Below are 21734 nucleotides of genomic sequence, written 5' to 3'. Positions count from 1 at the left end.
TACTAACACATTTATTATTATTATTATTATTATTATTATTATTATTATTATTATTATTATTATTATTATTATATTACCACCATCATGTAAGTTGACTTCTAGTTAGAAGGTGACAGTTTTCCCTGAACTTCTTTAGTGACAAGGACCCTAAAAACTGTATTTAACAACTTTGCTACAATGTATCCTACTTCGTAGTTTAGCTTATGGCAAAAGTAGCAAGCAGAGAATTATATTCCTGAAAATATCCATCGGCTGCACACCTGACCGCCTCTACATTCAGTTTAAAAAACAACTTGCTCCGTGTGCTGGTGAGTTACACTACGTGCGTTCCTCTTAGAACAGATGGGCTGAAAATCGTCAGCTGTGTGACTAGAGCGGAAACAGCGGAGCCTCGCGCTGCAGCATTTGCGCAGTTTTCTTCCCCCCGCATCCGCTCAGACTACTTGGCAGAGAGAGGGCGGGGAGAAGGTTCAGGACACCTCTTGACCGGTGCTTCTCACCCCTTCAATTTCGGGTCACAAGTTTAAGAATGTGCTTCTTAGCCGTTGCCACTCTCTTCCATCATCTCTCTTTTAACTCTTACCCAGGCGTGCTTGCAGCTACCCTGCACCTGTTATTCCCGTTAACCTCCAGTTTACCTGGGCATAGTAAAGGAGAGAGCAAGAGGACTACCTGTCCACCTTCTCTTGCCTCGAAACGGGAAAGACTAAACTTTATTCATTTTGCAGTCGACCAGGTTTCAACAACCATTCCCATATTTTCACAGTTCAAAGCTTTTAACTTCCTCTCCTTTTCGATTTTCTCCCTTCATTTGCTCCATTTTTTAAGGGACTCAGGTAACCCGTCTCCTGCCCCCGGTCAGGGCAAAGGTTAAACGTTGTAGAGCTGAGGAAAAGCATTTTTAGGAGTCTTGTCTACGGTCGGGGCAGCAGGCCAGGAGCGGGCTGGCTTCGCTGCAGCTCGGTGGGAGCGCCTGTCCGGCCCCTCCCTCCCCGGCCCCACGCTGCAAGCTCCGCGGGCTAAGGAGCCCCAAGGCCGAAGATAGTGGGTTGGGAGCTGGTGACTCCAAAGCCCTCTGAGACTCCCCAGCCCCACAGCCCCACCCATTAGCACGCGGCCTGCCCCGAGGCCCGCGGGAGACACCTTCGTCCCCGCCCCTCCACAGGTCACCTCCCTCCACGCCCCTTTCCCTCGGCCCCGGCAGCCGGCAGGCAGGGAAGTGTCGTAAAGCCAGGCCCAGGAAACTTTACCCGGGGTAACAGCCGAGGCGCTTTACGGCGACGGCGGCTGAGTGTGAGCTTTGGCGGCGGTGGAGGCGGCCGCGGCGGCGAAGGAGGCGGCGGCGGCGGCTGAGGAGGAAGAGGAGTGGCGGCAGTGGCGGCGGGGACCTGTGCGGGGTGAGTCGCGCGGAGTGGACGGGGAGGGGCCGCGGGTGACAGGGCTGGCGGATGGGCGCGGGTGGACGGGGACAGTGGCAGGCTGGGCAGCTGGGCGGCGCTGAAGAGCTGGGGGGGGCCCGCGGAATTGGGGGGCCAGCTCTGTGAGGGACGGTTTCTGCCTTTGTTTCCCCCCACCTCGGCCGCCCCCCGCTCTCCGTCCCTCTGCTCCGCACTCGTCGGCCGGGTCTCATGGCCTCCCTTCTCGGTCTGTGTCACTTCTAGGATGGCGGAGGTACCGCCTGGGCCTAGCAGCCTCCTCCCACCACCAGCACCTCCGGCCTCGGCGGCGGCCGAGCCCCGCTGTCCCTTCCCGGTGGGGGCCGCCCTCGCCTGCTGCAGCGAGGACGAGGAGGACGACGAGGAGCACCAAGGCGGCGGCGGCAGGAGTCCGGCGGGCGGCGAGGCGGCGGCGGCGGCAGCGGCCAAGGGGCATCCGTGCCTCCGCTGTCCTCAGCCGCCGCAGGAGCAGCTGCAACTCAACGGATTGATCAACCCCGAACTGCGGCACCTCCGGGCGGCCGCCTCCCTCAAGAGCAAGGTTTTGAATGTGGCCGAGGCGGCCACGATCACGGCCACCCCCGACGGGGGCCCCAGAGCGACTGCAACAAAAAGAGCCGGGGTACACTCGGGCGAGAGCCCCTCTCACTGCCTCCCCAATAATGCAAGAACTGCGCTCCCCAACCCGGCAGAGGCAGCGGAGGTGAGCGATCCCGCGGCGGCCCGCAATGGACTGGCGGAGGGCACGGAGCAGGAGGAGGAGGAAGACGAGCAGGTGCGGCTGCTGTCTTCATCCCTGACGGCCGGCTGCAGTTTAAGAAGCCCCTCGGGCAGGGAGGTTGAGCCTGGGGAGGATCGGACGATACGTTATGTCCGATATGAATCCGAGCTACAAATGCCCGATATCATGAGACTGATCACCAAAGATCTGTCTGAACCCTACTCCATTTATACCTATAGATACTTTATCCACAACTGGCCACAGCTGTGCTTCTTGGTAAGTGGATGGAATCAAAAAAGGGTGTACCCAGCAGAGAGATCCAGGCCGTGCAGGGCAGGGAGTGTGAGGGCTGGAGTGGCAGTGGAAGTATCCTGTATTTCATAGTACGTTACGTGATGTAAAGTGCGTGCACACACTCCTAGTTATTTAATGAAACTGTTCTGAAAGTAAGACTTCGTGATCCAGGTTAACTTGATACCAGTGTAAATCCAACAAGCTCATGTGATGCATGTTGGGGGGTCTTGTAGCCTGTTTACATTAGCTTATAATCATGTTTAGCCGTCTTTAATTACCCTCCCTCATCATCAAAGCACTTTGCAATCACTTAATTTGAACATGGTTCTGTTCAGATACAGGCCTTATTAATCTCTCAGTTACAGCCATAATCAGGGAAGAGTGTATGCATAAACATGTTTCGGTGAATATGATTGTCAGTAAACTTGCTGTGGCCACATGGAGAAATAAATCTTAGAAGCATAATTCTGTAATTATGGAGATTGTTTCCTTTTACTTCAACAGGACAATTAACAGTTGTAGCCAGCCAGCCTTCTTTCTGGTGCACAGTTGCAGAAGGTGCTACCAACACTTTTGGTGGCTGAAAGACTCCTGAAACTTGAACAAAATACCCGTCGGGGGAGTGTAGGAAACTAAGTGTGAAATTGTACTAGTCTGTTTTGTTTTGTTTTTAAGAAACTGGTCATAGATATACTTAAATATTAATAGTAGTGCTGGCTTCTGTGAAATATAATTGACAGAAAATTTTTTATTTATACATGAGCAAAAAAGACTTGGCTACCAAACAAGCCAAAAAAATTTTTCCCCAATAGTATTGACTAATTTCACTCTGTATGAAACCTTTCACTTAAATGTTGGTGGCAGGTGTGTGCATTGTATCATGTACTCACAGGCATGTCATTTCCATTGAATTTTATTGGAGCAAGGCAACTGGCTTTTAAAGAGTAGTTTATGATATGTGAAGGGAAAAGCCACTACTATTATTTATTGTTTAGAACTGACTTAGTTGCACTCACTAATTTCCTTCGAGATGCTTTGACAATACTTAGACATCTATCTTTTTGCATAGGAATCTGTCTTGTTGATTCTGTAGTTAGTGGTAATCTGAAAATATAACCTCAGTATTGTAGATAATGGTAGTTGTGCTATTTTCTGCATTCACTTTGCTAAACTTCAGTTTAGTATGTTTGTTTAAACTGGGAACTATTTTATTTTCTACAAAACTGCTTACAGGATTCTAACCATTGTATCAAAATAGAAGTTCTAAGACATGTCTGTGGTGATGAATGGGAAAATGATTTTATAGCACTATTATAAATGTCATATCAAGTGCCATTATAAATGCTAAAAATTGTAGACTGATTTTATTGTAAGTTGACCTACAAAAACATACAATTTAGTCACACTTTAAATCGAAATAGTGTATGTATTTCTGTTAACTCCAGAAAATAGTTGTGTATATATGATATTTAGTCAACTTTTGAGTTCCAGTATTACCTAGACCTCCCTCAACTTCAGTGCCATTTTAGACTCTGATAAACTGAATATTACTCAACTTCGGGTTTGGTTTCACATAGACTCCTACCACTTCACCAGCTATTTTGTACTTTAACCCTTAATAGCCAGTTTGTTTATCATTAAATACTGAATATTCAGAAATTGTGATATATAAATGTGGTTGACGTTATGTTTATCACATATACATATGTAAGATTTACTAAGACAAGTATGAATCTGAAAGTATTGAACATAAAACAATAGTTAAACAATCAGAGGCCATTTAGAAATGGGGCCTCTATATTGACATTTTAAAAATTTAAATTTCACTTGGGAACTAATTTAAAACAAATGTAAGTTTGTGTTTAAGTCATATCAATTTAGAACTATATAGAATCCTAGAGATAATCTAGTTCAATTTAATTTTTTTAATGAAAAAAAAATTAAGGACCAGAGTCACTTAAAGTGTTCAAATCTAATCTCCAGATATTTAATGTCCAGAGATATAAAACTAGAGCCCAGGTCTCCTGGCCTCTCATGGAAACAGCTAAGAACCTGAAAAATGACATACCCTTGACTTTGTCAGTGAAGATCCTTATGTCACCAAGTTATGCTTCACTAAAAGACAGTTGTTCTTGCAAACATCAATCTCAAGAGATTAGAAGTCTCCAGAATGTTCCTGGTTCCATGAGTAACCTACAGTGGATCAAATGGAATATATGATGTTGAACCTTAGAAAACTGCCGATACTTGACCATATTTAACTAACAAAAATGATTGTTCTAATGATTCTTCCTAATAATTGTAACAGATGTGAAAGTAGAGTACTGTACAAATGCGAGGCACTGTCAGTTACTCTGTCCTTAACTAATTTATCTCTGCCTCTTTTGAGTTCATTGTATTTTAGTTGTTGGTGCCTTTTTGAACTTCTTAAACTTATTACCAACAATATAGTATAGTACTTCCGTTTATTTATTCCAGATTTAACTTTCCAGCTTCCTCTGTTTTCCTGTTTGTACTATTCTGGAATTTGGGAATATGTATTTCACACAACTTACATTTTTCAGGTTTAATAGATTGACGAGCATTTGGCCTTGTAGAGTTAAATTTTAATCTTGCCTGGAATTTTTTAGTTCCTATCCTTGAAAAAAGAATACATTTTAATGGCATGATTTCCAAATTTATGTGCAGAAGCTTTTATTTGGCAAAAATGACATGCAGTTTAATGATTCTTGTAAGTGCATTTTCATCAGCAATTTATCAGGGAAAAATGCAGCATTGGCCTTCCTTACTACCAGCATCTTATTAATAACGGTGGATCATATATTGGGCTTTATTTTTAAATGATATGTACCACTTGAATTTTGCTCCTACGGATTCTTGATTAGTAAGAAATCAATCTAGTCTAAGAGTAAATCAGTATAATACTTTGTTTGCTCATTACTTCCTTGGTTAAAGGGCAAAGATTTGTTTGAAATGCCTATCCAATTTGAAAGTATTGTCCAGTTGTATTGTGTCTGGTAGTTTTAATTTTTTCTTCTTTTGGATGGTGTATTAACTGTAAAATGTAGCTGTCCTACAGTTTTGTATCATAGATTTCCATTTCCCCTTGCTTATGAGGTCAGGTCAAAAACTTTTTTAATGTACCATTTCTTCCCGGGTATGTGCACACACAGCCACAGTAAGTTATGTTCAAATCAGAAAATGTCAGAGTTGTTCAACCAGGCAGCTTTTGTATATATTTTAAGTCTTAATTCAGAAAGAAATGTTGGTTTTCAAAAGAACTTTGAAAGGACTAGATTAATTTATCATGAATAAAAATGGAAATAACAATTTTAGAGGTTTATTGGCACCAAAAGTTTTGGATTGTGTTGATAAAACAAATGAATTAATGTGCACTGTTGAATTTAATATCTCCTCAAAAGGATTTTTCTGACCTAGTTTAGGTTTGCATGAAGTGGATTAGAATTATCTTGCCTGAAGATTTCTCCACAGTTGAAAAAAGGCTTTTTAGTCAATTTAAGGAATGATGAACTAAAAAAAGTCATAACAAATTCCATATAAAATAGATACTAAGTATAAATTGGGCTTTGCTCGTTGATTTTTTTTTTTAACCTGTTTCTGGTTTTTGTTATTGAAATAGTTTCTTCTGAAAAATTAATTTTATTGAGATGATTTTTTTTTAATGAAGGCTCTTTATAGCAGACAAGTATTTCTGTCGGATACATTATTAAACAATTGAAACTATTGCCTTTTTTATATTTTTCAGAATACAGTGTTACTAGAACTTTGTCAGTGATGGAATTTTTGAAAAATATATTTTCAATGGTGATGCTGGAAATTTTAATGAAAATGAAGGCTGATTAGCTTTTATTTAATATGTAAATTTTCATTGCCTGGAAAGCTTTATGTTTTTATTAAAATAGAAAGCTCTGAAAAAATTATATTAAAGCTGTTGCTTTAATATAAAGCTTTGATTTTGAGTTCTAGATATCCTGTGAGCTTTGTGGCAGTGACTCACACTGTCAGGGGAGTCTTAAAAATGAGACCATTGTATGTCTAGTGTTTGTAGAGCTTCAATAACAAAAATCCCTTGGATAGGCTCTAAAAAATATCTTAAAAACAATCCTTTTTCTGAAAATCATTTACATTTTTTTCCTGATCAAAATCTAACTCTACTGTTCAGGTATAAATATTATGTCTTATTTCTGTCTTTCACTAAAACTTTATTATAATTAAATATAAATTTATAGTATTCTGTTGGTAAGTTTCACAATGTTTTATCACATCCTAATGAAAAGATTTTTTTTTCTTCAGAAATGTTCACGTTTCCCCTTTCCCAAATCTTAAACATGTAGGTCTTTATTGCAACTAATTATAAGCACCTCTTATAGAGTACTTGAATATTTACCATGTGAAAATCTTGCTTTTTCCCCTAAGCTTTACTAATGAGCATAAGAAGTTAACGTGCTTAGGAACATTGAAAGATTTTAAAACTAGAACATTTGAAGGAGTTCTGGGATTTAGATTTCTGAAATTTATGTGACCACTCTCTTGTTAGAATTCTTACTATTTCTTCTTCCTTCAAAAATACCAATGGTTGGTTGCTGTTTCCCTGGGTAATTGTGCAGTACCTGATGGCAATGTATTCTTTGTAACTGTTTGTTTATTTTTAAGGCCATGGTAGGGGAAGAGTGTGTAGGTGCCATCGTTTGCAAGTTGGATATGCACAAAAAGATGTTCCGCAGAGGTTATATAGCCATGTTAGCCGTGGATTCCAAATACAGGAGAAATGGCATTGGTAAGAAAAATATTATGTCACAAAAAGAATGCCTAAGTTGTTTTCATTTTTGTTTTTTGAAACAAAAGACTTAAATGTAAATACTATATAGAAATGAGCGTGAAGCTAAGGAAAGAAAATTACGATTGTTTTTATTTCAAAATATTTTCAAAGTGTTTTTAAAATGAATTGTTGTCTTTATTAATGTTTTAATTACTTGAGAGATTATCTTTCTAACACTTACTAGGTGATCAGTTTTCACCTTCCATTTTTTTTTTATCACATCCAAAATGGTTTGCACTATAGTTAGTTCTGCAGTTTTTAATAGCATTATTAGGGTGCTTGATCACAGCCCTAAAGCAGCTCTCTGTTACTTGGGTTAAATGGTGCTCGATCACAGCAAAATTATGGAGAAATTGTTATTATTATTTAGTATTAGTCATCAAACATATTAGCAATTTAGGGAGGACCAGAAAGGAGAATTATTTCTTACTACTATTCACAAGCTCATCTCTTTTCTGGGCTACTTTTCCTGGCAATTTCAGTTAATCTTATCCTCATGGTTCATAGTGGTCATTAGAATCATCTGGGTGGTTTAGAAACAAATGGTTAGGCCCCTCCCCTTGAGAATCTTGTTTGTCCTGTTAGGAGTAAGGCTGAAGTTTCTCCAGGTGACTATGATGTAAGCCTAGTTAAGAACCAGTGTCCTAGTGTCTAGGACCTACTGGCTTTTTTGTTCAAGATAGAAAATCAGGTAGACAAGCCCTCGTCTGAGCATGGCAAATTCTGAGATGTACTGAAGCTAAGTAAATGTTCATGAAAGAAGACTTGATGCCTGTACTAGTATTTAATTACTAGCAGTTTTGTCACTTGCAGTTTTTTTAAACTGTAAGTGTTCATGTCCAATTTAAGACTTTGACACAATCATGAGAAATCATTTTGAAAGGTTTAATTAATACATTAGGTTTAACCGGCTTTCCTTATAGTATTATAGTTTGCCACTAAAATTTTTAATAAATTGGGCTTATTACATAAGCCAGGTTTGCATCTTTCATGTATTAAAAAGAGCTGATAAAGACTCATGGCAAATGATAGGCAGATTGTCTGGTTACTTCAGAGAGCAGAAACCAGTGCCTTGAGGATTACGTCCTGGCCCTCAGATGTATTTTATAGCCAGGTAACACAAGCTTGCTGGTGTACATGATTTGAAAATTAAGAGATTTCTTTTAAAATTTGGATTTCTTTCTTCTCTTAAAATCAAAGTTGGCACTTGCTTTCCCTTTAACATATGAAATATACCTGACCTTAAACTGGGATACAGACACACTACTGACATTATTTTGGAGTGCTGGACCTCAGTGTGCCCAGGCTTACTATAAGGTTTGTAGGAACTAACCCAGTATCTTGGGCCCACTCTGGGTCACAGCACTTCCAGTGTGATCTTTGGCAAGATTGGCTCAAAGTCATGCAGTGAGTTCTTGCCAGCTGAAGGAGTTCCTGGATTGCACTGGCCATCTTGCCTTTTCTTTTTTCCCTTTTCTCTTAGCTTCGATCAAAATAGCATAAACTTCTATTTGGAGCAAATAATTACACCTGAGAAAAAGGGATATATTGGGAGGTAGATCTTTCAAGAGGAAACTTATTTTGCTATGCATAGGTTCTGCTGGCCTCTCAGTTTAAATCTATAGATTTTTTCCCACTTAATTTGAGATAATCTGTGTATCCACATCCAAGGTAGAATCCAGCATTTGACATTTCTTTGCTTCTTGTAAATATCATAATTTAGGTATCTTTAAGAAACTAAATACATTTTTCCGTCATTAATACTCAGCTCTATGTTCTAGGTACTAACTTGGTTAAGAAAGCTATATATGCCATGGTTGAAGGAGATTGTGATGAGGTAAGTGTTTCTAAATGTTTATCCTGGGCTATATTCTACTGGGTATTTTTTATAAATGTCCCATAATAAATTGTACTGCAGATTTCATTACAAATTATTATTATACAGATATAACTTGTGCTGAAAATTATATTCCATTTAAAACACATGAATTTTGACCTGGAACAAATTTTAAGGTGATAATGGGAGCTAAAATTTGTTCTGTGTCAAAATGTAAAGGTGAAATTTTAGATGTTTTCAGCAAGTAATTGGTATTCAGAGCTCTGATTTGTTACCAGTTAAATGACTTAAGGTAGCTCTAATTACAAATATTATTGTAGTTTACTTGTATATTGGCCTTGGTTTCTTTCTAAATAATACTTTTTTTTACAGCTGTCAGCCCATGTCAAAAGCCTTTCACATTTGAAGAAACCTCTCAGTATTAAGTAATAAGGCTGTCGTGGGGAAAGACAACCGCTTGTTAAACATGGGGCTGTCTGTATTTAACATAAAAGCATCTACTCTTCACTGTGTTTGTAAGGCCTGGTGACAGGTGTAATTTCTTTGTTTCCTGTAACACTGTTCACATGATAAGTGCTCCATAAATAATAGTGATGTTTGGGAATGGTAAGATTTACTATTAGGTAATGCGGAAGGGAATAAGTATAAACTAAGGAAGTATAGGTATCTTTAATATAACAGTGGTGATTAAAAAGGACAGAGTTGTACTGTGCTAGTGATTTTATGAGCAATACAGCTAACAATTTCTTTATTATTGGAGGGCAAATGTGCCTTAGAGAGTTCTCAAAATACTTGAAATTAGGTAATTTTTTTCTCAGTAGACTGACCTCAATAAGTAAGTTGTTCTGGTTATTATTTTTTTTAAGTGCAAACTTTTTTTGGTACAAAATTTGTACACAATCATTAACCATTATATGTATGTGTATTTTGGGGTGCAGAATCCCTTCTTTGACCATCTGCATGCTTTTCGACTCTTTATCCTTCCTTCCACTTACAGCTACTATTAATCTTGCAGTTTGCATCCTCCTCCTGTTTTCTAAGCATATACTTTTTTATACAAATGAAATCACAATTATTATTCTGCAGTAACGACCTTTTCCATTTAACAATATCTCATGAACATGATTCCACATCAGAATGCAGATGTATTGCAGAGTATTCTCATGCTCCTTGTCCACATTCGTAGTTTGTATTCTGACAGATCATACTAAATAAACTGGTTATATGAGAAGGCCTACAGACATATTGGGCAGCATAGGGAAGTCATCCTGAGATTTAAGGATATTTAATTTTACCCCAAATAAGATAATTTACACCCAGCAAAGGATCTCATATTCACAGCTTTTAATTTCAAAAAGTAAAAGGTGCAATTACCCTGATTATTTACATCATTGGTAAACTAAAATTTGAGTATAAAATTGAGTACAAATTTATTCATGAGTATAAGTCTCTATGTCTGGACCATAGCCATATTGGCTTAGGTAGCTTATCAGGAAGAGAAGTCGGGCTTCACAAAAGTTGCTTAACAGTTTGGAGAAATCTTTGGGATTATAAGACCATTTTTGATCGTCTCCTGAGTAGTGTGGTTCCCAATGAACAGGGATGTTATGAGAAGGGAGTATTATGTTGCTTGAATTATCCTCGTTACTACCTCGTGACACAGGTAGTATGCTTTACTGCAACTGATCACATTTTTAAATACTATTGATTTTCCTTTGAAAGTTCTGAGGAATGATACAGAGGTTTTGGTTATATTGTTATAATCTCAAGGTTAAGTCCTAAATTAGTGATACATTTTATGGCAGAAATACTCTTTTCATTGTGGGTCTAAAATGCTAATTCTAATTCTTTGTCTTGAAATAATGAGTTTTACTTAATCTTAGAATGAAATGGGGATAATTACATGAACTTATTTCTGTTGTATGGTTTTAAATGGATAGTTTTTACAGTTTGAATAGCTCTGCCTCTGGATTAAGGAACTCTTAAACTCATGGTTTAAAAAAATTGATTATTTGTGTCCCATATTGTTCAGATAAAGAATTTGCTGTACAAAGGGATGAAACTTTTGTTTACTCTTCATAAGGCTTTCATGGTCCCTTTCATTGAATTTAAGGCATATAAGCAACAAACTCTTCTATCTCCTTTTCCCTTCTAATTTTTGATAGTAGTATGTTTGTTGGTTCTACTTCCTTATGTTACCATGTCATCGCATTGGGTTTGGTTTCTTCTGCCTCCATTCCAGTGTAACTGCTTTGTATTTGCTAGACCCATTAGCTTCTTGGTCTTCCTCTGCTTTTTAAAATATTTCTCAGTCTTTAAAATTCAATTCAAATATCAGCAACTCCTTTTAAGTTTTCCTTAATCCTTCTGGATAGAATCAGCTGCACTTTCTGTAGTCTTCCTGACCTTCCTCTTTGTGATGCTGTGCTTCCATTTGCTTATTCGGAGTCTGTGCCTTAGCGCCTGAGAGCTGAGATGCTTTTTCATGGTTACTGTTGTATTCTTAGTACTTAGTGTAGCATTTATGGTAGAGTACATGCTTCATAAATATTGGTTGAATGATTAGTTCTGTGCTTCCAGCATCTTATCTGTGCCTCTTTTTTTGGAGGGAGCAGTTTTGAATTTTGATGTATCTAACTAGCTGTTAACTTGTCTTTCTCTCTAAGCTTTCTAGGAACAGCAATTGTCTTTTTTTTTTTTTTTTTTTTGGTCCATAAAAAAATGTATCTGCAAGGTTAACCAAGTTGTTAAAGTACCATTTTGTAAAATTATATGTAAAAATAGTCTTGTATATAGTTCATTGTCCTGAGGGAAACTTTGAAATTATAATTCTCCAAGAATACAATAACCAATTATAAAACAACCAATATGTGATTTTACTTTTAAGTTAGGCCAACCTTCCTTTCTTTTCAAGTTTAAGAAATTTTTACAAATTATCAGAAAGACATTTGAGAAGAGTTTTAAATTACATCTTCTACTACTTAGGTTGTGTTGCTATTTTTTATTCTTACAGAGAGGAGCCTATTAAGAGAGATAAATTTGGAAATTTCTATGAACCTGTACCATGCACATCCACTCAGTTTTTATTTTCTATTCTGTTTACAGAATTTATTTATGACCTTGAGTCATGTTTATATTGCTTTTGGTTGCCATTTGTCATTTTAAAATAAATTCAGAGTAAATTAAACAAAGGTTAGTAATCACAGAGTTGAAATGTAGATTATGGTTTTGCCCAAATAACAATGATATACTCTTCTGGTCTAATCGATATTTTCGTTTTGCTTTACTGTGACTTTTCTAACTCTTTATATCAGATTTAGGCATGTTTAAACAGTGTAGCTAAAGATCTTTTTCATTTTCCGTATATTTGGAGCTGACTAAAAAGTTGCAGTATCGAAAAAAAAAGACAAAACATTACTTCATGAATAAGAAGTGCAACACCTATACTGCTAATCTGACTTGAATTTGGTTACATCGCTATGTGCTCTGGCTGCCAAATGTTTAGTGGCTACTAGGACAGGCTTCTTGGGTCTGGGTTTTACATAAGGGGAAATAGTAAGAAAAAGACATACAAATAGCATGAAGGAGTTTTCTTGTGTACCTAAAATACTGAACCCATATGGTGGCCATTTACTTTAATGTACTTTTTTCTGAAATAAATTAAAATGGGGCTGGTGATTGATCAGCACGCTGAGAAGTGCTTTACTTTTTAAGCTGTAGATGTCCCTGAAATGGCCATCGCTGTAAATTTAAATTTCAAAAATTTTTTTAGATTTATGATTGGTTACCAAGATACTAATACTCAGAACTAGTTCATATATGATGAGAATATATTAGAATCAAAGTTTCTTAATGGAGTTTAAGTGTGCAGTATGTGACCTCACATTTTTAGTTGACCAACATGGTACACCCATGTTGTCACACAGAATTTCTGTTTTTAAGGCTATAAAATATTGTATATATACACACACACACACACACACACACACACCACTTTTTCTTTATCCATTTGTTGATGGACATTTAGGTTGTTTCCATATCTTGGCTATTGTGATAATGCTGTAATGAACATGGGGACCTCTTTGAGGTCCTGATTTTTCTTCCTTTGGTTATACCCAGAAGTGGGATTTCTGGATCAGATGATAGTTCTGTTTTTAATTTTGGGGGGGACCTTCCATAATGGCTGTACCAAATTACCTTCCCACCAGCAGTAGCCTAATTTATTTACATAACCAATAATAAAACTGTTACATGTTAACAAAATAACATACATTTTATGTAATGTACAAGATGACTTTTAAGCTTTTGCTGTTTAATGATTATATGTTTAACATTTTTAGTTTCACTGGAAACATACTTTTTAGCTATTAGAGGCTGCTAGGAAAAGAACAGAGTGAAATGGAATTAATGAAACTATAAGGATTGTTGGTTGAGTAGTTTGGCCTAGTTAAAGGACTGAATACAAAAGCCTGGTGGGTTCTGGATCCATCTTCTGTCAGTATAGTTGTGTGACTGTAGGAAAGTCATTGTCTGTGCCATGTGATGGTAATTCTGATCTTAAGGGGATGTTATGAAGAGCAATAAAATGTTGGTTCAACAAAATCAGTGTAAGGCCTGTGAGGTGCTAACAATAAGCTAGTCCTTTCCCTCCTTCCAGGACCTCCTAGCCTATAATATTAAAAAAGGCCTTCTAAACTGTAATGGTTTGGCTCATCCCGACAATGGTTTGTTCCTGAGAGAATTGATAGAACTTCACTGTAATCCCTTTTCTTCTGTTAAGTAGAATTCAATTTGCCCAAGTTTCTTTAGGATTAAAAATAACCTCCTTTGGCTTCCTATGTAATACTCCCATGATGGTGGACTCACTTTATAGTGAGTTTCCAGTATAAACCCAGATTCTCTTTTAATATAAGAATTTTAGTAATTATTAAGATGTAGTTGCTTTCTTTTGTGGCATTTTCTGTTGTGTCAAATAGTATATGATCTTTTTGTTTAAAGAATGCAAGTGTGCTGAGAGAATTTTTTTCATTTTAACCAAGGTGTTAGCCCTTTGTGTATTTTTTTTCCTATGTAATTGGGCTTTATTTTATTAATGTTAGGATGCCAATAAACCTGAATTCAACTCTTAACTTGTACCTCCAGTGTATATTTATGTAGCCATAGTTAGCCTCAGATGTGTTTTGAATATTTCAGATTGCCACATATTAATGAATATTGTCTTAGATCCCCTTCATCATGTTAGATCTCCCATTTGCTGCTTTGTTTTACTTTGGGAAACAATCAGAGGTACAGAAGAGTGGATATTGTTAAACTCTAGTTCAGTTTTGGATTCTGGTCTAGTTTTGTTCTACTAGTGGCCTTGAGTTTTACTCATTTACAAAATTGGAGATTTATCTGTTTCATGGGGTTATTGTGAAAATAACATGATAAATGCATGTAATATGACATAATGCATGTGAAATGCTTTACATAGCACTTAGTAAGCCTTCAATAAATATTAGTTATTTTTTTCTACACTGTCACTCTCCTTTTTATTTCTGTGGAATCAGTTCTAAGTTTTGACTTGTTGAAGCTTTATTGCTTCTCATATTAATAGTTTTGACTTCACATTTTAGCTATAATTAGGTGCTAACCTAAAAAAAAGAATTCTAGGAAATACTCAAGAGAATAGTTCAAAACTGGTAAATTGCATTGACCAGACTGGAGACATTACTGAACATTAAATTCTGTTTTTTAAAAACATTTTAAAAAGTCTTATTTTTTATTGAAGTTAGGTGTACAGCAAAGCAATTCAGTTATACAGACCTACATATATAGTTTCTTTTTCATTACAGCTCATCACAAGAAACTAAATATAGTTCCCTGTGCTATATAGTAGGTTAAATTCCAGTTTTTTAAGAGCAGAAAGAAATTGTTGACTTTTTATTCTTAAACCTATTTGTTTGCTGTATAACTTTTATTTAAGGACTTCTTGGAACATTTTCCCTTGATCCTGAACTATTAATTGCTTATTTTTAGATCTTTAAAAAGTGTAGATTTAGCATGTGATTTATTCTCATGAGTTGTTTGCATAGGTAATTGCCTTAAGATGATACTTTCTCTTTAAGTACTTTGGTCATTTAAAAGCTTGGCAGTACTTTTGTTTGTTTTGTATTTGTATGTAATAGAATGAAAGATGCTAAAGATGTATATAATTAACAGATGTTTAAGAGCCTTCTACGTGTTGTGTGTCAGGTGCAAAGAAAACAGATGTGAAAGAAGTACCCATGATCCCTGTCCTTGTTGGGCTCACCAGCTGGGAGAGATGTCATACTCACCAAATGTTGAATGAGCGTGCGTTGAGTCATTCAACGAGTTGAATGAGTTGAACAAGGATCAGTGCAGAGTGCTGTGGGGTAGTACAAAGGGAAACGGATACTCTAGCAGTCTGAAAGTGACATGCTAAAGCCAAAAGCAAGGAAAGTGGACAGGAAGAGCTTCCAGACAGAGAAAACAGCTAACGTGAAAGGTCTAAGGTGGGAAAGATAATGGAGGTTTCTAGAAACTGAAAGTTTCTTGTTGATCGTGGAGAGCAAGGAGGGTAAACCTAAAGCACAGTTAGCAAGGTAGATAGAGGCCATTATCTTGATGGACCTTTTAGGTCTCTTTAGGCTACTGTTAGACTGTGGACTTTTTCTTGCGGACAGAAGAGAATCAGTAAATGGTTTTAAGCAGGGAATTTACAAGGGCATCACTCAGAATAGACCTTTTGAGTTAGGAAGTTCTTGTATTTACAGTGAAAGTTGATGTCAGCTTAGACTAGAATGTTACAGTGGGGATAGAAAGAAGATGATCAGTTTGAGAGAGATTTAAGGGACAGAATTGAAATACTCCATGGTTGAATGTATGTAGATGGTGAAGAGGAAAGACGTACGAAGATAACTCTGAGGTTTCAGGTTTGAGGCATTGATGGGGTGGAGATCTTGTTACTAATGTGTGGAACTGTAGAGAAGTAGATCCTGAGTTCAATTTTGAATACAGCTGAGTTAAGGTATATATAGTCTTTTCTCTTTTGTTTTTATCTGTTGCTTGAATCCTTGTCATATTTTTTAATAGCTTGAGATAGAATAGGAAGAAACTCGTAGGCTTTACTTGGGAGTTTGTTTAGTTATACTTTGCCCTTTTTTTCCACTCCAAACAACTGAGGGCTCTGACATCCCAACAGTAACTGTGACTCACTGTTGATTCTCAATAAGGTAGGTTGAGAATCAATAGAAAGGCAAACAGAGCTATAAATGTAAAGCGTGGGAGGATGGGATAGAAGATACGGTGGTAGAGGAAGGTAGAAAAAAGGTAGGAAAAAAATCACATAATATTCAAACTTATCAGTTCTTCATTGTTAGGGCCATTGGTTCAGTGATATTTAAAAAGACCCAGATAGTAGTTAATACTTTATGTATTCCTCTAGGTGTTGATATCCATAATGTCTAGACAGTGATTCTCAGAATGTAGTCTGCCTACCAGCAGCATCAACATCACCTAGCAACTTATTAAAAATGCAGACTCTTGGCCCTACTCCAGTGTTCTCAGAAACTCTGGTGGTAAGGTGCAGCAGTCTGTTTTCACAAGCCCTCCAGGACACTAAAGTTTGGGTACCTTTGATCTAGATTTGGCAAACTTTTTCTGCAAAGGACCTGATAGGAAAAACTTCAGGCTTTGCAGACCACAGGTCTCTGGAGCAACTGCTCAACTCTGCTGTTGTATTGAGAAAGCAGCCATAGACACCATGTAAACGATGGGCATGGCTGTGTTCCGAAAAAACTTCATTTACTAAAACAGGCAGTAGGCACATTTGGCCCAAGGGCTATAGTTTGCGGACTCTGGTCTTGACTTGAAACAAATTTGGTAGTTGTCTCCGGGATAAAGGATAACATATTAATGAAAATATAGGAGTTGGAGGTAATCTGAATAGTTTCAAGTAATGGTTTATTTTCTTAAACCTTTGATTGTTGATTTTTCTTCTTGTCTTTTTGTCACACTACTTTTCTTCACAGAGAACTAATTCATCTTTGTTTTAGTATGAAATGTATTCTCATTGCTAGAATTCCCAAACATTTCACAAAAATCAGTAGAACAGAAAATGTCCCCATTGTTCCCACTGCCCTTGCCCTAAGAGATAATTACTTTTGCCAAATTCTGCTGACTCTTTTTCTGGATTCTAACTGTACATCATTAATATGTATTGTTTTCACCATCAATTTTAAAACAGTTAAATGTAGTATGTTTTTCTTAAATATTTGATCTTATTGTTTATAAGTGATTTGTTGAATTATGAAATTATAAATTAGTTTCAAATATGTAAACTTATAACTTAGCTTTTTCTTTTTTTTTTTGAAGGTTGTTTTGGAAACAGAAATAACGAATAAGTCTGCTTTGAAACTTTATGAAAATCTTGGTTTTGTTCGTGATAAGAGGCTGTTCAGATACTATTTAAATGGAGTTGATGCGCTGCGACTTAAATTGTGGCTGCGTTGAGAAACTGATGACATCAAGGAACAACTTTCCAACCATGCAGAATCGACCTTTGCATGCAATGCAATTTGTACAGAATTGCTTTGCAGGTGGATTTAGTAACTTCCATGCAGCTCTTATCTGTCAGTGTCTCATTTGAGTGTCGCACAATATTTGTTGCACTTTGGCATGGCGCATTTGTTCTGAATTAAAAGAGATTGTTTTAAACTTAAAGAGTTCTTTTGGTACCAACAAGATGTGCCAGTTGATAGCCAAGATTTGTTTGTTCATTTGCAAAGTCTGCTGACTATGTTATTTACACAGTGATAATTTTATCACAGAACCAGTAAGTGGAACATGATTTTTGTTCCTTAAAAAAGCCAATGTAGATTGTAAAAATCTCTGAGTATACTAACATTTCACACAAAACCTGCCATAGTTTTCTGAAGGGGGTGGGAGGGAAAGCTTCAATTTTAGGTTTTATTTTTTCAATATTAAATTTTCCATTCTTGAATATTGGTACCTCAGTGATTAGTGAATGAAAACGTTATGTAGGGTTGGGTGTGTCTTACAATGAGTAAAGATAATTAAATTGCGTCTGCCAGTGCCTGTGTAGATAAGTATACTTGTCTTCATCTCTAGTTTTTGAATGCATGCTATCTTTTCTTTTTCTTTAAGGCCTTTGCAAGCAAACTTTTGTTTTTATTTAAATTCTAAATTTGATAATAAATTATTTCAGATTTTTATAATTTGGATACTTTTTCCAGGTGAGTGACAGAGTGGTTTACTGTAGAAGTCCCTTCTTTCCTTATAGTAAGAAGTTGAATCTACTTGGAAAATCTTTGAGAAATCACTCAAAAGGGATGAGAAAAGTTGATGAAGCCGGGAATTGCTGGGTTTTGGATGCACTTTTTTTTGAGAGTGAGGGAATTTTTGGAAAAGAATAGAAAATTAATGTAAATTGGTATGATTTTATTTAATCAAAATTATTGCTGAGCTGTGAAGAACAGCTTTTACAAAGTAGTTGGAACTTTTTTCCCCACTTGGTTTAGATTCACATTGCTTCCATTTCTTAAAATGCTTCACTTTGGGTTCTTGGTCTTAGAAATAAATTTCAAGGTGCACTGTGTCCATTTTAAACTGATTTTCTTTTCACTTATTTTATGCAAATTCCTGGGGGAGCTTTGCTTATTAGTTCCCAGAAAAACAAAAGGGAGAAATGGAAATTTTTTTTTGGAATGAGTTCCATGGGTTTTCTTAATAGCCATCACCATGTTCATTAGTTTCATTGTGTTTTGGCCAGTCTGTGCAATGTAGCAAATTTTGAAGTTGATTGCTTTCAACTGAGTCAGGAAAGTTGTGATGGATAATTTATTTGACTGGAAAACCTAGGTGCCCATTAAAAAAAAGATTCATTCTCTGTGAAAAATGTTTTGTAGGAATCTGTTTTGTTTTTTCTTTAATTTGGATGTGCTTTTCTTCTGCTCTAGGATTTGGTTTGAATTTTATTTTATGGCTATAATTACTGTATTTTTAAAAACCCTACCTCCATTAACAGTTGGTAAAAGCCCCCTTTCAGGAAAGTTTGTTGCCTTTTTTTTTTTTTTTTTTTTTTTTGATAAAGGAAAGCTGCTCCTTGCTCAGTGTAGTGTCTTGAAAGTGAACATGGTGACAAGTACTTTTAAAGTAAAGATACACAAATTTGGTGAAAATAAAATCTTCCTGCTGATGGGATCATTTGTGGTTCCTTATTTTTAACGAGAACTTTTTCTTTCCATTTTATATTGCTCTGGAAATTTCAATGGGCAGAATACTGGTTACATTAAAAATATATGACCACACAGTACTCAGCTTTCTAGCTGACTGTTTTGAGTATGTTTTGGTCAGACTTCATTTGGACTCTAGCATTTAGAGGAATACCAATCATAGTGATGCTTCTGTTATTTTTAATATGGAGGGAGTTGAACTAATACTTCAGTACTTTCATTATCAAATTTTATCTCACGAGTTTATATTTGACTTGCTGGTTCATTAAGTAATGATTGTTGATGAACATATGTTTGTTTGACTCACTAATGGGGACAGTTGTAAAGTAGATACATGATAGATTTTTAGCTCAACCATTAATTTTTTTTGGCAGTTTGTCAATGAAACCATCACTACAGAACTTTTCACCCGAATTGACCAGATTTTGCTGAATTGACTGGGTGTTTTAAATATGAATTTAACTATGTGACTGAAAAGTCAGATGGTTGTCATATTGTTCAAATGGTGTATGTTGACTATCACTGTCTACCTTGTGTCTTTAATTGGGTGTGCAGAAATTTTTTACTTAAGTAGACTAAAAATTTTATCCTCTAGCATGATAACCCAGCACCAAAATTGTCTCCATTCCAGTTGAAGTAGAATCAAACATTCATTTACTTTTTGATATTGGGCTTTCATTTTTTTAATATACTCTTAAAATAATTCCATTTAAAATTGATAGAGCAAGTTCACTTGGCTAAAACTGAGCAAAATTGGTGCAACTTTCTTTTAATGGGGTGCTGCCTCTTTAAGACTGACTGTACTATCCACTGACACTGGTTTGGCAGTTGGTACTGCTGAACATTTTTATATATGCTACCATGAAGCTATATATGTTAGTATTGAAGAAGCTAACGGGTATACTACCATTTTTGATGTGTGGGCTGATTATAATTTCCTTTACGTTAGGATGAAACTACTCTAGAGATGTTCACAGATCATAAACCAGACAGTAGTTTTTGAAGTTGAAGCCAGCAAAATTTAAAAAAAGGAAAAAATTACTATTAAAAATTGGTTTTAATATTTTCTGCCTCTTCCCCCCAATTACCCTCCCCATTTGCTTGACAAATCTTTGTAAAGAAGTTTGTTTGTCACATGTTTTAACTTTACCTTGCCCTGTGTTATGGTATTGGCTGACATGTATAAGACTGGATGTGTATATTTATTATGGTGTCTAAAAATCATGAAGTTCATCACTTTCCAGGAGCATAGATAAAAGCAAATTGGTAGTGCATCAGAGTTACTTTTCAGTGCACCATGACATCACTAAAATGAGTGCTATAATGTTACAGGGCTTTCAGGTTTGTAAAAACATAACCATAAATTATATTGACGTCAGATATGAGTTGAGTATCTATAAAATATCACGTGTATCTCAAAATAATGGACTGCTGTTTGATGACTGGATATTGCTGCATAATTTTCTTCTATTGTCCCATATCCTTTTGGAGAGAGAGATTTAATGGGATTCGAAATGTGCAAGCTGTCTAAATAAGATGCAGTCAAATAAAGTATGGTTAAGTTGTGTTTGCATTTTTCTTTTAGATACAGCTGTGTGCATTTTATGTTTGAGTTGTTTTACCTACTATGAAGAAAAAACCAGGCAATCTATTCAGTTCCCCACTTCCTGCCTCGCATCCAAGAGTTATTTGGAAGAAGTGATATACAGTTATCTCTTTCACTTTATGTTCTGACAAAGTAAATTTGAAAATAACAACATGAACTTGATTTTCCTAAAAGTGTTCAAAGTTGCTCAGCTCATATATCAACTATCAATACAAATGAGTGCGCTTTTGTGTGCATTAAACCAAAACTTGTTTTTTGTCCTTGTTTCATAGCAATTTATTCCTAAGACAGTTTTTATTTTAATTTACTCTCTTTTGTTTGTACTTAAGTAGTGTTTTCCCCCCTTGCTAAGACCAAAGTAAAATAGAGGAATATCTAAAGGGCTTGTTGTCCCATTCTTTTGAGAATCTTTAACTGGTGGTTATGCCATCCTTTCATATTTTAAGATTTACGGATATTAGTAGAAGAGATCTCTCTTAATTGTGATTGCTAAGTTACTTTAATCATGCATTACAAGTCTTTACTTTGTTCTTTTAAGGTCATGTAGTGAAAATATCTGAGTTCATGTTTCACTTGGGCCCCATGTGGAACTCTAAATACTTCATAAATTGTCTAAATAAGAACCAGAAAGTTGGTATCATTCTTTCACACTTATGAACAGAGATCAGTAATAAACTGTAGCCTAGAAGTATGTTGATGTTTTAAGCAACTTTTACCAAGCGAGTTTGAAAAACTTCACAATTA

The 21734-nt window shown here is 36.5% G+C and overlaps 1 protein-coding gene across 1 annotated transcript; it reads left to right on the top strand.

The window, feature by feature from the left end:
* The first annotated feature begins 1234 nt into the window (after window positions 1–1234).
* On the top strand, window positions 1235–20949 carry NAA30 (N-alpha-acetyltransferase 30, NatC catalytic subunit). The gene is made up of 5 exons (XM_074365472.1): window positions 1235–1397; window positions 1662–2433; window positions 7126–7249; window positions 9073–9128; window positions 17505–20949. The coding sequence occupies exons 2-5, from the start codon at window positions 1663–1665 to the stop codon at window positions 17640–17642; spliced, it is 1089 nt and encodes a 362-aa protein (XP_074221573.1). The 5' UTR covers window positions 1235–1397; window position 1662; the 3' UTR covers window positions 17643–20949.
* Window positions 20950–21734: the final 785 nt, after the last annotated feature.

This window comes from Camelus bactrianus, chromosome 6, assembly GCF_048773025.1.
Source record: "Camelus bactrianus isolate YW-2024 breed Bactrian camel chromosome 6, ASM4877302v1, whole genome shotgun sequence".
Taxonomy (NCBI): domain Eukaryota; kingdom Metazoa; phylum Chordata; class Mammalia; order Artiodactyla; family Camelidae; genus Camelus; species Camelus bactrianus.
This window is presented reverse-complemented; position numbering and strand designations above follow the sequence as displayed.

Coding starts and splice junctions, on each gene's coding strand:
- NAA30 (XM_074365472.1), top strand. CDS start 1,663: ATGGCGGAGGTACCGCCTGGGCCTAGCAGCCTCCTCCCACCACCAGCA. Junction 2,434..7,125: donor GGCCACAGCTGTGCTTCTTG/GTAAGTGGATGG, acceptor TTTATTTTTAAG/GCCATGGTAGGGGAAGAGTG. Junction 9,129..17,504: donor TTGAAGGAGATTGTGATGAG/GTAAGTGTTTCT, acceptor TTTTTTTTGAAG/GTTGTTTTGGAAACAGAAAT.